The 15,870-nt window shown below is 43.4% G+C and overlaps 1 protein-coding gene across 1 annotated transcript in view; it reads left to right on the top strand.

Moving 5' to 3' along the window:
- Positions 1-15,870, top strand: part of ATRN (attractin) — a 151,594-nt gene that overhangs the window by 80,890 nt on the left and 54,834 nt on the right. The window contains exons 20-24 of the mRNA XM_054292950.1: positions 2,149-2,242; positions 3,576-3,628; positions 5,223-5,317; positions 6,228-6,306; positions 6,704-6,861. Coding sequence (XP_054148925.1) covers positions 2,149-2,242; positions 3,576-3,628; positions 5,223-5,317; positions 6,228-6,306; positions 6,704-6,861 — 479 coding nt within the window. The remainder of the gene's footprint in view (positions 1-2,148; positions 2,243-3,575; positions 3,629-5,222; positions 5,318-6,227; positions 6,307-6,703; positions 6,862-15,870) is intronic.

The raw sequence follows: 15,870 nt of genomic DNA, 5'->3' as shown, positions 1-15,870 counted from the left end.
CAGCTGAAGCACGTGGCATGGAGTGTTGGGCAGGTGGCTGGTGGTGTTGCCATTGGGAAGCTGGCCCATCACAAACACAGAAAGAGCAGTGAGGACCCCCATGACCATCTCTGAGTGAGCCCGGGAGCCCTGCTTTGTGGAGAAGGTAGGAGGAACACCAGCAGGTAGAACATGGTTCATCATCAGGCTGTTACCGGGACTGACAGTCAAAAAGCCATTTCCAGTGCTAGTGGGCTTCTCCTCTATCATCTGGCTCCAGTGGGAAATTGTAATTTGTAAACTCCAGCAGGCTTGTCTAGAACATTCTGTCAATAGTTTGTTTCCAAAGTTTAAAGTTCTCTGAAAAGCCATGAGAAGATGTCTCTGTGCATATTCCAGTTATTTAGTGAATGATCTCCAGTTACATGCTTGTAGGAAAGTGGATAGAAGAATAGATTCTGTTGTTTTAAATAGAGAGATTTGAGTGTTCAGTCTTCTTGATATGCTAAAGAGCAGAGAGGAAAGAAAAATTAATGTTATTGCTCAAGATGCTGCAATGTGCCTTTAAACAACCCGAGGTTAAAAAATCAAGAGAAATTTCATGTATGTTCTTATTGAAGATTGATCCAACGTCACTTTGCTTCCCTTGTGCAAATCATAAGGAAAGAAGTACAAGACATTCTCAATAGTGCTAAGACTTATTTTTCTTTAAGTGGCACTAATGAAAAGAGTGTTTCCTTCACAGAATACAATTACTTTGTTGAATTTTCATTCAGTCTCCTTGTTCCAACAATAGGCCTTTTTGCTTCTTCCTATTTTGCTCTGTGTTGCTGCTAGGAAACCACTCATCCACATCTGAGAAGCACAATTAAGTGTCCCTGATACAGTATAGCTTCCATTGTATGCCAACAGAAAGAAGATATCAAAAGGATTCCTAAAATAAGGTCCAAAGCTGGCAGAGATATTCAGGATGGGGACTTGATGTCTAAGAATCTGCTGGTACATTGATTGGCATGGCTGCTTAATGAGGAGGAATATGTCGTCTTAACAAGGCGGCTCTGGCCTTTAAAGCATCTTGTTCCCAGCAAGCTCAAGGACCATAAACAAGGGATCTTTGCTTTGTGTAGTTTTTCCCTTATATTGTACACTCTGCTGTGCACAGCTCCAGATGGATGCACCTGCATTGGCAGAGTGACTCCTAAATGGCACCTACATGCCAGAAGTTGTTAAAGCCGTTCTTGCAGTGATAGTGAACAAGATGTCAAAGTCAACTGGCTGTGTAGGCTTTGTTCTTACTTGTTGGTTTGGTTTTGGGGTTTTTGTGAATGTTTCTCCTCTACATCTTTGTAAAGAAAGGTCTCAAAGTGTGTCAATATCAGCATTTAGCTTAAATCAGAAGGACTTTTATGAAGAAAATCTCCTGTATGTCCTCACCATTCTACCTTGGGTTGGATCTTGAGCAGACTCAGGTGAATGAGATGGTCTGTTTTGGGCATGCCCCAAACCTGAAGTTGTTCAGGGCTGTGCAGGTTTGCTTCAGCCACAACTCAATGACATTCAGCACAAAGTTATCCTAAAATATATTGGGGAATGCACCCCAACTAGTCCCAGCATAGACATCATCACCATCTTAGCACCAGATGTTTTCTGCTGATGCTGTTGATGATGACATTGTTTCCTCAGTAGGACTGATGAAATATTATTTTTCCCAAGGTCTGTTTATTTATTTCTGGAAAAAGCCCCTGAAGTCCCATGGGCTTTGTTTTATTTTCCCAATTCTTTTCTCAAGAGTTTTGAGTTTGACTGAAATGTGTTAACAAGCCCAAAATTATTTCAAATATTGTCTTTTCCTTCCTAGTTATGATATCAGCCCTGCTGTCTAACAATAGGAGAGGAAGTTAAATGAATTTTTGAGGCTAAAAAGCTGAATCTGATGATGATTTCATACAAACCACCAGTCCTGGGTAGCCTGTGCTTGCTCTGTTTTGACGCACGGTTCTATTTTCATCTGCCTTCTGTAGCACAAAGAAAGCAAAGGACACCAAATGGGTTTTCATCTGCACGTTAATTGTTGATGTATCTCAGTTTGATAACTAAAGGACTTAATTGCTATTGAATTTGCTTCTCTTCTTCATTCAACGTTGCATCTTCTCCCCCTCTGCTCAACAGCTTGCAAGTGCAATGGCCACGCGTCCGTCTGCAACACAAACACAGGGAAATGTTTCTGCACAACCAAGGGAATCAAAGGAGATGAGTGTCAGCTGTGAGTTCATTTCCCTTTCTTATTTGCAGTAAAAAATTGTGCACGTACCACCTTAGACACCCTCCTCCCCCCCATTTTTTAATGGTTGTGTTTATGATGTCTCTGCTCATTTCTTCCTCCTAACAGTTGACTGACTGCACTGAGGGTGCAGCCAGCCGTGGGTCCCCTGGGGAATATCATGAACAGGATGATTTCCTGAAGAATTCCAATTTTAAAAACATTTCAACTGGGAATATCATGCAGAAGGGATGGCTGAAAAAATCCCCACGCCCCAAACTATACATAGAATCACAGAATGGTTTGGGTTGGAAGAGACTCTGGGCTCATCTTGTTCCACTCCCTGCCATGGCAGAAAACTCCTACTGTCCCAGGGTGCTCCAAGCCCCAGTGTCCAACCTGGTCTTGGGCACTGCCAGGGATCCAGGGGCAGCCACAGCAAATCTGGCAATTCCAGCCCAGCCCCTGCCCACCCTCCCAGCCAGCAATTCCTTGCCAAGATCCCAGCCCAATCTCCCCTTTCCCAGTGGGAGCCATTCCCTGGCTCCTGTCCCTGCAGGCCTTGTCCCCAGTCCCTCTCCAGCTCTCCTGGAGCCCTGCAGGCCCTGCCAGGGGCTCTGAGCTCTGCCTGGAGCCTTCCCTTCTCCAGGGGAACATTCCCAGCTCTGCCAGCCTGGCTCCAGAGCAGAGGGGCTCCAGCCCTGCAGCAGCTCCGCGGCCTCCTCTGGGCTCTCTCTGCTTTGCTTTATCCTTCAATATCTTCTTTTTACCCGGCGCATTTCACCGTCCGTGCTCATTTTACTGTCCGTGCTCTCTGATGCTGTTCAGTACGAGTGTAAATATATCCGAAATGAGCCTTTGACATTCAAGCAGTTTAATGGAGCAGTTTTAGAGCAACAAATTTGCTGGAGGTTTTTCTGTAACATAACAGAAATGCTTTTAGTGTAATGTTAGGGGAAATAATTTAATTCCAAATAATTTCATTGCCAGGTTTATTTTTAAAGCATTGCTCACATGAGTAAACATTTATAGGATAGAACCTGGAATAGCCATAAATGACTAAGCTAATCCAGTTCCATGCATTGTGGAGAGCTAATAAATACCTTCCAGGTGGATGCAAACGTTAATATCCAGAATTTTATATTGCATTTTTACTGCATATGAGTTGGACTTGGACCGAACATGAAATTTCTTCATCAGCCCAGTCTAGCTCAGACATTCATCTTTAATTGTGTACTGCTCTCAGCACAAGTTGTGTTTTCTGGTATTTAGTGGCTGGGAATAAATAGAACTGCAAAAAAAATTCCATTTATTAAAAAATGTATATTCTTTTTAGGTGTGAAGTTGAAAACAGATATCAAGGAAATCCACTTAAAGGAACGTGTTACTGTGAGTACCCTTGGGATTTTGTTTGGAGATAAAAAATGTGCTTGAAGTTTAAAATAACTTATTTAAAACTTGTTTCAGTTGCCTCAGCATATGTTTAAAGTATGGGGGATTAAGGAAAGGACTAAAAAATAGCTGTAAAAACCTTCACTTTTCTCAAATACGTTGTTTAAAGAGAATGAAAATACTTTTCTTGATAAGGTCCATGTGATGATTAGATCTTTTGAACAATGTTTTGAATGTTTTTCATGTGACTGAGATGAAATCTGGTCTTTTGGAGAGCACTCTAAACTATATTCCTAACAGGTAAAAAACAAGGAGTGTCCTTAGAATTTTTAGAAATGCAAAATACTGTTTATTTTAAATTCTGGTCCAGGTTAGAATGGATTTCAAAATTGCCACGTTTCCTCTGAAATGAGCAGTTGGATTCCCATGCAGTTCCAGAAGATCCTTTGCCAAGATTCAGATTACCTAATGGAAACTTTCCAGCTTCTATTTGCAAATATTAGCAATCAGCAGCCTGGCAGGCGTGGAGAGATGGAATCTTAAATTACATAAAGTCTCCAGTAGTGGTTTTGTCCAGCACAGAAATTATCAACTGCCTGGTTTTGGCTTATTTGAATTCTGCTTGTGTGGCCAAACAAGGGCACTGCTGGCTCCTCATGGCATCTCTGTGTAAGAATGACCAAATTCCTTGCTGAAATGGCAGGGATGAAAAGCGGAGAAAGGCAAAGCTTTGCAGCTCTTACAGGAAGAACCTTGTGCTGCCCAGATCCACTCTTGCTTGGTTTCATTCCCTGACTGTTTCTCTGTGCTGTGTCTGATGGACACCAGCAGCTTGTCTGACTTGTGTCAGTCAATGAGGGGTCACTGGGAGGCAGTGAGAGGAAAACAGCACCTGGTGTGTCAGTTCCTGGTTATTATTGCTGGGAATATCTCTGCATGGCTTCAGCAATGTGCACAAGTCACAGCAGTGTGCAGGAGTGGAAGGGTACTGGGGTGGGTGAGTGCACCCCACAGGTGGCTGTGGCTCACACCAGCCCGGGCAGACGGGAGCAGGGAAGGACAGACAGACAGACCAGAGGCTGCTCCTGGCATGCCTGGGTGGGGTGTGTCCCAGAGCAGGGTGGCAGCTGGGTTCATCACCAACCAGCTGCTCTGTAGAACCTCTCCAGGAAAATCTGCTGATGTACAGAAACCTGGAATGGGGGGACCACTGTCCCGTTCCAAGTGGGAATTACACAGCTACTGAACTTTTCTGCTATTCCCTTTGATCACAGAGGTATTGCAGGCTGGAAAAGTAAATCTTTTGGCATGTTTCTTACAGTGTATAGGTAGGAATATTGATTTAGATCAAGGCTGGAGGCTGTTGCCTGGCAAGTATAAGCCAGCTCTCTTCCCTCTCTAGCTAGGCTCAGCTCCTGGAGTTTTTTGTTCCTTATGTGGGATCATATGTAGGCTGAAGTAATTTGTAGCAGTGTCATGATAGTGTCGTGTCCTGGTTGTCCAAGAAACCCTTCAGTGACATCATGCCTTGCTTTACAGAAGTTACTTTATTCCAGGAGATGGGATAACTGTCTCCCTGCATTCCTTACAGATACTCTGCTCATTGACTATCAGTTCACCTTCAGCCTTTCCCAGGAGGACGATCGCTATTACACAGCAATCAACTTTGTAGCAACACCTGAAGAGGTACATTTTCTATTTTTCCCTTTTAACTTTGTCCTTTCTCTTCTCTTGGCCCTGGAGGCAATGAGTTGTTACAGTTCTGTGGGTCTTTGGGTGTACTCCTGTGATATGGAAGGTATGTCCTGCTCCATGAAGCACCCAGAGTTTTTTGACTGTGGCTTGGCTGTGCAGTCCCAAATCATCACAGGAAGATCTCATAAAGAGCCACAGCTGATTCTTATCAGTTGTTGGAACAACCTCTGAGCCATTCCAGCTTTTTTTAAATCACAGACCAATTTGGGTTGGAAGGGACCTTAAAGCTCATCCTGCTCCAAACCCCCCTGCCATGGCAGGGACACCTTCCACTGTTCCAGGCTGCTCCCAGCCCCAGTGTCCAGCCTGGCCTTGGGCACTGCCAGGGATCCAGGGACAGCCCCAGAAAATCTGGGAATTCCAGCCCAGCCCCTGCCCACCCTGCCAGGGAACAATTCCCAGTCTCCCATCCATCCCTGCCCTCTGGCAGTGGGAGCCATTCGCTGCCTCCTGTCCCTCCATCCCTTGTCCCCAGTCCCTCTCCAGCTCTCCTGGAGCCCCTTCAGGCACTCCTCAGGCACTTCTCTTCTGCAGGTTGAGCAATCCCATCTCCCTTGGCCTGGCTCCAGAGCAGAGATGTTTTCCTTGTTTTCATCCCACATCTTGTGTCTCAGTTCTTCCATTGATATTCTGTACACATGACTCCTTTGTTATGTATATTTTTGCTCCTTGAGGAGGCGAATACTTCTTCCAGAAAATACATTATGTAGTTTTTAGCTTGATGTACTTTCTTTATGTTACAAATTTCAAGATAATTTTATTTAGCATTGATTTCCCAGGAAGCAGTACAGTAAAACTGCTTATCCTAAAAATGGGGTTTCTTTTTTGTTTTTTCCTTTAGCAAAACAGAGACCTGGACATGTTCATCAATGCATCTAAAAACTTCAACCTCAACATTACTTGGTCCACAAGTTTTGCAGGTAAATTGAGGATGATCTGAGTAACTCAGGAGCTTCTTTCATTTAGCAGTTTCTGAAAAAGGCAGATTTAAGTGGGAAAACTCTGGGGGGTTTTTAACCTATGTACTTTTTGCATAGTCTTCTTAAATTGTCAGCCTGAGGGGGGAAGTAAAATGTTAAAAAAAACCTATGTTTTCAACTTTTATAGTTTTGTTTTGTAAACATTGAAAGTGCAAATTTGATTTTTTACAATGCAACATCTTGGCACACAGTGGTTTTGGTAACGCAGTGCAGCTTGACATAGTTGGTTTTGAATGAATAGTTAATTTTTTAAAATTAGAATTTAGGATGGTTTGCCCTTTTGTTTGTTTTCTTAAGTACACCTTGAAATACCTTTTCTTGCTACTCCTTACAACAGCTGGCACACAGGCTGGGGAGGAAATTCCTGTTGTTTCCAGAACTAATATAAAAGAGTACAAGGACAGTTTCTCCAATGAGAAATTTGATTTCCGCAACAACCCGAACATCACCTTCTTTGTTTACGTCAGCAATTTCACCTGGCCCATAAAAATACAGGTAGGAGCTGCTAACATATGTCAAATTGTTTAAAGGTGCTTTTTCTATTTCTCTCAAAACTGTGGCAGTCTGTGTGTGGAGGAGTCCAAGCTGAGCCAGGCTGGTGTAATCCCAGAGCAGACAGAGTCTGATGTTCCTGGGTAAGAGGAAGAGGGTGTGAGGAATCTTCTGATCATGCCTCAGCCCAGTGGATCTGAAGATGTGAAATAGAGACACTCATTTATTAACAGGGCCATGTTTGACAAGGTGTCTGACTTCAAATGTGCAGATCTTGGTGTTGTAGAAAAAGACTGATAAAGCTGAAAAGGAAGCCTGGAAAGAGCAGACAGAGGAAATGCTTTAGGAGCTCTTTAGTGCCTGGCACTCAAAAGGCCCAGCTCAAGGGCCACCCCCTTTCTCTTGCTGCTGCCTCTGGCTGGTGGCACGTGCAGGACCAGCAGCTCATCCTTCCCCTTTATTAGGGGTAGGTGGTTGGCAGGCAGTGCCTGGGGCACCAGGCTGGCCGTGGGGATGAAGTGGTGCAGAATGAGCACAGATGGAGCTTAGTGGTGATAAAATCAGACAGAATAATTCTCTGACTGGTGGTCCTAAAATCAGACAGAATCACTCTGTGATTGGGGGTGATAAAATCAGACAGAGTCACTCTGTGATTGATGGTGATAAAATCAGACAGAATCACTCTGTGATTGCAGTTACAGATCCTGCAACTGCTGAGGCAGCTCACAATTCAGAGCAGCCTCAGCCACCTTCTTGCTGTGGGCTGGTCAAGTATCAGCTCCCTGCGTGCTCAGAGTGATGTGGGTGTTTGAAGGACAAAATCCTTGGAGGTCTGGAGTGGAGATCATGGAATGGTTTGTGTTGGAAGGGGCTTTAAAGGTGCCATGGGCAAGGACAGCTTTGGCTGGCCCAGCTTTCTCCAGCCCTGTCCAACTCCAGAGTTACTGGGATGAGCAGCCACAGAGCTCAACTAAAGCTTGGCATATTTGAATTCTGCCTCATTGAAGAAACTTGGTCAAATATGGGAACCCAAATCCTTCCATCTTCAGCCTTGTTCATGCGATTGTTTTGTGAAAGCTGACATTTCACATCAATGCACTCAGTGTTTCAAACATATTGGTCAGGCAAACTCACTCTTTCAACAAAAATAATGCACAGGATAATACTGAGCAAGAAAATGAGATCCACCTGGAAAAAAGATCCTTAAGCTGTAGTGATATTTTTCCTGAATTTAAAAAAAAGTATTAGGAATACTTGTGAAATGTTCTTATCACCTTTTCCTAAAGATACTGGGTTTTAATTACTTGGGAAACTTTGTCTTGTTGATTGCAGACTGAAGATTTGGCAGGTTGGCTTTGGACTCTTTTTAATATCACTTAGAGTTTTGATAATCAGTTTGCAGCTGGAGAGTTTTTACCTCATAAGCTGGTAAAGTTTTAGTTTATTTTCAAATCCTGAGTTTTAAATATGGAGGAGCTGATGAGCTGCAATGTAAAATCTTTGTATTGGATACTCAAGTAGCAAGTCCCAAACCTCCTTGTTTTCATGTAAGTACTACTTGTCATAGGGGAAATAGCATCTGTGTACAAAGGTGAGCACTTATGCAATGATTTATTTAAATATTTGAGCTTCTCTTTCATCAAATTCATAAATGCAGGAGTCAAGAAAAAAAGTAATTCTTTTTTTTTAACCTTATGGGTTATTTTGATTGATATTTGAATTTCCATAATCAGTGCCAGGCTGTACCTTACCCTGATTTATTTCTTTGTTATTTATTGCTGCAGAACTGTGTGTTAGGGATACAGCTGATTGGTTTTTCACTTACCTCTCCTTACAGCGTCCCCTCTTCCCTTCCCCTCCTGGTTTCCTTTACTTGTATGGCTGAAACATCTCTTGCTGCTTTGTTTTCATTTGCTGAGCAATGGCACAGCTTGACTTCTGACAGCTCTTATTTTATCTCTCTGCTTCTTGCTGACTTTCAAGACATTGCTAATGAATCCTTTCCTCTCCTTAATACAGAGTCTCTCTAATTGATCCTCATGTCCCTTTTGAGGTTAGCTCTGAGGATGCAACTTTCAAATAGTTTTTCATCTTTGACCTGAGAGAAATATTTAGATGGCAGCTTTCCCATTCCTGATCTCCTTATCCACTTGATTTTACTGTTTGATTTCATTTCTCATAGTTAAAGAGTGAACTTTGATTCTCTTACAACACTTAACCTCTCTTTATCCTTAATTTAATGTGAATGCGCTTGTATGCACTCAATCCAAGTTAATGTTTTATGACCAGCTCTTCTTAATATCTTTATTACTTGTCAAAACAGTCTAAAATAGCATCAGCTCTTATTCATTGAGACACAGTTTTTGTGAAAAAGTCTGTCAACCACCAGCAATCTGTGGTCCATAGAATTTCTGTTAGTTTTCTCTTCAGTGCATAGCTAAAACCCAGGACCCACAGTGTCCTCTCAGGTCTTGTGCAATCTGCTGTGAGGGACTGACCTTCCCTCAGCTGCAATCTGTGTCCCTACCTGTCCTTTCCATGCCCCAGTTTTCTTCATTTTTGTGAAGTCGTGGCTCTCTGTAGTTTGTGTTTGATATGATAAAATAGAAGCTAAATCATGGTACAGGTTTTTGGGACAAAGATTTTTTTGACAAATGCCAGAGAAGCTGTGGCTGCTTCATCCCTGGAAGTGTTTCAGGCCAGGCTGGATGGGGCTTGGAGCACACTGGTGTAGTGGAAGGTGTCCCTGCCCATGGCAGGGGGCTAGAATGAGACGAGCTTTAGGATCCCTTCCAACCCACCTCACTCTCTGATTCTGTGATTTTAAGACTTCTGCCATCAGTCCTTGACTCATCCCATGCTACATTCTTCTCAGGAATAATTTCCTTCTATTATACTTCCCTATACTTTCCTTCTCTCATTTGTTTTTCCGAGGGGTTCATCCCTGATTTCCCTGCAGAAAAGTTCCTGTGCTGTTGGGATCAGTCCTTCAGGGCAGACTGGCTCGTTAATTAAAACTCCATGTTGCAGTATGGGCAGGATGCAAACTGTTCTCTTATCTCCTAGCTGGTCTCCTCCAGTATTCCTCACTGCAACTCCACTATTAAACTGTCACACAGTGACAGAACATGTTTCAATTTCCTGTGGAAATTACACTGATTTTAATAGAGTATGTCGAAGGCAGGAAAACTCTGCTCCTGCCAAGCTGCTGGAAATGATTCTGTCCTCACAAATGTGCATCACCTGGCAGCTCATGCGTGTGTTTGGGCTGCTCCTGGGCAGTGCAGCATGTCCAAATCATATTTTAGGGGTTTATTCTTTGTTTGACTATCTTAGTAAACTGTCATTGTGCATGCACTCACTAGTCCTGGCTTATTTTCAATTTCAATACAACGGATGTATTTAAACATGAGTGTTTATGTCTATGCAAAATCTTGCAACAGAAAACTTTATAAATGTAGTTTTTACTGCAAAGCAATTCTACAATCCACCTTATTTTGTTTTTCTAAGTATTGCAAACTTTATCTTGAAGTCCTTGATTGAAATCTGTCTCTTATTTATTCTGCCTCCTTGCCTGTTAAAATCTGCACTTGGAAAGTGTAAATGTTCCTTTGTGTAAGAGATGGCTGTGTCCCTGCCAATGCTCAGTTCTGGCTCTTCTTTCTTTGTCTTGCTCCACCTCTTTTTCAAACCACTTCAGTTCATTTATTTTTTTAAAGTATGTTAGTTTGGGATGTCTTTCCCTGCCTGGTCAATGACTTAAAATGATCATTCAGTAAAAGAACTAAAGCAGCAAAATGCAGAAAGCCTTCAAAATACAGCAATCTTCTTCCTAATTTCTCCTTTCTGAGCAGTTCCAAGCATAAGGAGTTCACTTAAAGCCTTACTTTGCCAAGCTTTCCTGAAAATCCCGGTCGGGTCTTGTCAATAGTGTGTGGATACTTCCATTCTCTCTGCTTTGTGAGCTCATCTTTGCTGCAAATGTTGGACACATGGAATTTTGCAGCATTTAGCAAACTCCAGCTGCTTACCTTCCTGTCCTCAGCCTGGCTCTAAACATTCCCTGTCTTCCCCCAAACTGGGAGTGCACCCTTTAGGAAAGGACATTAGTGGGCGTTGAACAATTGAGATTTTTTTACACTTATGCAAATGTAATAGTAATCTTTCCCCCACTATTCTTCCTCTTTGCTTAATCTTCATTGTGAGTTTGCTTTGTTATTCTTTCCAAACTTAGCTCAGAGTAGAAGAGAGACATTGACTGTAAATAATCTGCTGTACAATAGCACAGTAAGAAGCAAAGGAATTCAGTTCAGAAACTTCCAGAGGAGTTCTCTTCATGGGTTTCAATCCATGCAAAGTCAGCTCACTCTGAGGTGAAACTGCACTTCTGGAGCTGACAAGTAGCTAATGGTGAGAGTTTGAAACTCTCTCAGATACCTGTGTAAATGTCAGCTGGTTTTAACACTGTTTAAACTTGGATGTATTTACCTGGGGCCAAGTCCTGTGAGCGAATTCCTCTCCAGAGTGTACAGGAGGGTGAAAATTCCATCTGCTAATACAGGAAACTCTCCCCTGGCTGTAAGATTTCTGCTTCATCACAAACATTTACTGCTGTTGGTGTTTGCTACCACTCACTAAATAGAAATTCGTGGTATAGTCTTGTTTCATACCCAAACTATTGTTTATATTCACTAACATTCTGTCCCATTTGATATTTGATTTTTTCCTCTCAGATTCCAAGCATCTCGCATTGATCTCTACGTTCTGAGAATGTGTAAGACATTTAGGAGCTGATTAAGGCAAAACCAGTTTGTAATTGTATCATTAACTGGCAATTGCCTCCCGTCTTTCCTTCGTGTTGGTTGAAGGATTTTGATTTGAACACACTTAAATGTTAATTATGAACCAAATGCTTCAAGAAACAAAAAGAGGCGAAGGAATTTTGCAGCCCTTGCATACAAAATGTGCCATTTGCAAAATCTCATTAGCTATTCACTATATATCATTTTCCTGGCAATTCATTGTCGTGGTGGGCTTCAAAAAGTGCCTCTGCATGTGCAGCGTGGTGGAGGCTGCAGCAGCATTGCATAGCTCCCACTGTTTGAAGTGCATTTGAGAACCAGTGGGAAACATTCAACTCACTGAAATTGTTGCCTTTCACTCAGATTTCATAAAGGCTGTAATGGAAAAATAGCTAAAATTGCCTCTGTGTCTTCAATTTTAGTTTCTTAAACTTTCTTCTGGTTTCCTCTACTTGATTTATTTCAGGATGGTCTATCTATATAGTCTCCTTTATATCTTTATCCCTTTTTACTCAGATAGTTCATGGAACAAACAGGTTTGGAGGGACCTGAAAGACAATCTGTGGATTGTTTAGCTCAGTCACATATGTGTTGTCATAGTTATTTTGTCTCCAGAGATGCTGTTTGCCCTGACAGGAGGGTCCTGGTGAGCCCACTCCAAATGCTGCATTGCTCTCTGGTTCCTCTGCTGAAAGGGTGAGTGCTGAGCTGCAAGGTGAAACAATTCATGGCCCTCCAGTGGATGGCAGGTGGCACAGGAGGTGTCAGGAAGGCAAGTGCAGAAGCTGTCACTCATGGGGGACCTGGAAACTGGGGACAGGCTCAAATGTGCTGTAATTAAACCAGAATTTGGCCTGTGGTGCTTTCTTTTGGTAGTGATCCAGGTGGCTGTATTTCTTTTGGCTGTGATCCAGGACTGGCACACTGAATCCTGGAATCACAGATGGGTTTGGATTGGAAGAGACCTTAAAGACCATCTCATTGAAAGCCCTGTCATGGGCAGGGACACCTTCCTCTATCCCAGGGTGCTCCAAACCCCATCCTGCCTTGCCTGGAACAATTCCAGGGATGGGGCAATCACAGCTTCTCGGGGCAACCTGTGCCATGGCCTCACAGGGAAGAATTTCAAATCCCATCTAACCCTTTCCTCTGGCAGTGGGAAGCCATTCCTTCCTGCCCTGGAAGTCCAGGCCCTTGTCCCCCATCCCTCTCCAGCTCTTGTGGAGCCCCTTTAGGCCCTGAGAGGGGCTATAAGGTCATCCCAGAGCCTTCTCTTTCCAGGCTGAACATTCTCAGATCTCCCAACCTGGCTCCACAGGAGAAATCCAGGTGTCACAGCTCCATCTGCTCTGTACAGATCCATTGCAGGTGCAGTCCCCAGGAAGGAATGAGATGTCAGCCATTAGCTGAGGTGCTCTTTAATGAACCCCTTCCTTTGGGGCCCTCCCTCCCTCTCTGCCTTCTGTTGCTTTTCTTAAATTCCCATTGCCAGGATGACTGCATCCAACCTTGGAAGGAAAATGCTCATTTTAGTGCTCCAGTGAAGAGCTGCAGTGCTGCATGAAGTGAGATTTCTGATAAATGTGGGAGGACAACTGTGCTCCTGTTTAACCTCTGGGAACTGCCACATTCTTGGATTCAGGTGCCTTGTATATCAGACCTGGGACTACTGATTTTTTAGAGACCTTTTCTTCTATCCTGAGCTGTTTTGAGGGAATAGCTGAAGCTCTGTTTTTTCACAGGCATCAAAAGACTTCTCTGTCTCCCTCTGCAGCCCAAGGGTTTCCCAAAGGATTGTGTGATAGACTAATTGCCTCCTTTGACCTGGGAACAGTTCCCACTGGTTTCCAGTGATATGCTGAAAAGGTCTGTAGGGATGTAGGAGGGCAAACTCCCTTCACATCTCCTTGCTCAGCAGAGCTGGCAGTGAAGCTGGAAATGGGTCTTTTCCCTACCCCGCAGGTATTTCCTGTCTTGTTTGTAGGCAGAGTTCAGGTGGAGCCACCTGGTGTCAGCTGTGTTTCAGGGTCAGATGAATTTTACACCAGGCTGAGATTGTGCTGAGGAATGGCTCTTGTTTTTTCTTATGCTGAATGTGGCTATCCAAGTGTGAAATATTAGCCCATATTTTGCAAACTGCCAGGAATTGCATTTTTAAGAAGACTCCACAATCCTCAAAGCCCTCGCTCTGATCTTTATCGTTGTTTATTTCAATGTTTCATTAATTTTGTGTCCTCCGGTATGTAAATACTGAAACCTTCTGAAATTCTCATTGCTCAAAGTAAAGCTCCTTCATTAAAGCAGTTTTGATTTGCAATTCTTCTTCTAATGCTCTTCCCCATCAACCTGCTAGTTTCATTTGCAGCATTACCCCTAAAACAGGTGGTTTGCATTAGCAAGAATCTTAATGTAACTTTCAATTAAGCTTTAATTTTATTTGCCATTCATGTTTAGTGTAGTTCAGGAAGCATTTGTTTTCCTCCAGAGCTAAATTATGGATGACACTTTGCGACAGCCAAGGAAAGCTTTGGGGTACCCTTAGCTCCTGCAGGTGCTAAAACAGAGCTGGAGGAACAGCAGATCTCACACATTCCTTTTATTTTAGGCTTTCACCCTCTTTAGGTGGCATGGTCATTGCCGGCAGTGATGCTCTCTGCCTTTCCCTCTTTGAGGTTTACAGCCTGACTAAAAGGCTTTGATAATCCATGGAAAAAAGAGAAAGTAAAGAAACCATGCACAGTTAAAAAGCAGGGCCTGAGCTGTCTGTAATGCCTTGGTTCCTCTCTGGAAGGAGCATTGGGTATTTGATACAGGATAAATAACCCCTGAGGACTGGACATGGCCTGTGGAGGTTTCCAGTCTTTCTCTAAATTAGTGTCATTCTCAAACCAAAAGCAACAGGTTCATTGAATGAGAGCTGTCAGTGAGGACAAAGGAGGAGTATCTTTGTTGTTGGCCAAAGAGAATAAAATGCATTCAGATAGGTAGGGATTGCTTTGGTAAAATAATTATGTAGGCTTGAAATCAAATCAGTGAGGTTGCTGATCTGGACAGCTTTCCTGCCAGGTCCTCATGTGCCTTGTTCATATTTAACAAGAAAGAGATGTAAGTGCAGAGAGAAAATCATCCTCAACTTTCTGGGACCCTTTATTCCAAAAATGTTCTTTTTTTCTGTTGCTTCTGGAAGCATTGTAATGCCAAAGTTGTTGGCTAATGATGTCCCTTGCTTTTCCTTAGCTGTAACTGCAGGTGCTTTTGAGCCTCTCTCCCTGCATCTCTCTCACCATGTGAGAGGTTTTCTTGAAACCCAACAATGAAACGTAAATCAATTTGTTAATCTGATGAAATTTGCTGTTGAATGTAATTACTTTTGGAGGCATGCAATTACATGCTGATTTTTCAGAACAGGCAAACTGACATCGTCTACTGTGGGATGGAAAGATTTAAAACAGAACAGTTAAATGGTCCTTTAAAACATGAAACAGCTGCTGGTGTTTTATCTGCTCCTGCCACCTTATTTTTGGCATCAGCTGGTGACATTTTTCTCCTTTTAGAAGTTGTTCCATTTCGATTAAGTAATATTTTTGTTAGCAACTTCTTAAATCCTTAAAAAGGAGGATTTCTCTCACAGGCAGTTAACCCTTGGCAGGGGTGGTGCCACTTCAGTCCATTTTGCAGGAGGTTGTAGCATAAACAATCCTGAGCATTGTTCATGCCAGATTTTTCCCAGGTGCTGTGTTGGGGGTGGGAATCTGGGTTTTTATCAGAGATTCATGGACTGGAAGGGAGATGAGGGATCATCCCATCCCACCCCTGCCATGGCAGGGACACCTCCCACTGTCCCAGGTGCTCCCAGCCCCATCCAGTCTGGCCTTGGGCACTGCCAGGGATCCAGGGTCAGCCCCAGCTGCTCTGGGCACCTGTGCCAGGGCCTGCCCACCCTGCCAGGGAACAATTCCCAATTCCCAAGATCCCATCCAGCCCTGCCCTCTGGCAGTGGGAGCCATTCCCTGGCTCCTGTCCCTGCAGGCCTTGTCCCCAGTCCCTCTGCAGCTCTCCTGGAGCCCCTGCAGGCCTGCAAGGGGCAATGAATGAAGTCTTGGGGTTTTACATCTGCACCTTGGGATTTCTTGGGATGAGCTGTAGTGACTCGCATGTGAGGTTTATTGTATTACCTTTCTACAGCACTGGAAGTCTTTCTGAATGCCTG

The sequence above is a fragment of the Melozone crissalis genome, unplaced genomic scaffold (genome assembly GCF_028551555.1).
Source record: "Melozone crissalis strain CALT ecotype California unplaced genomic scaffold, PUWL_Pcris_2 ptg000006l_1, whole genome shotgun sequence".
NCBI lineage: Eukaryota > Metazoa > Chordata > Aves > Passeriformes > Passerellidae > Melozone > Melozone crissalis.
The sequence above is the reverse complement of the archived record's forward strand: the minus strand, read 5'-3'. Positions and strand labels throughout refer to the sequence as shown.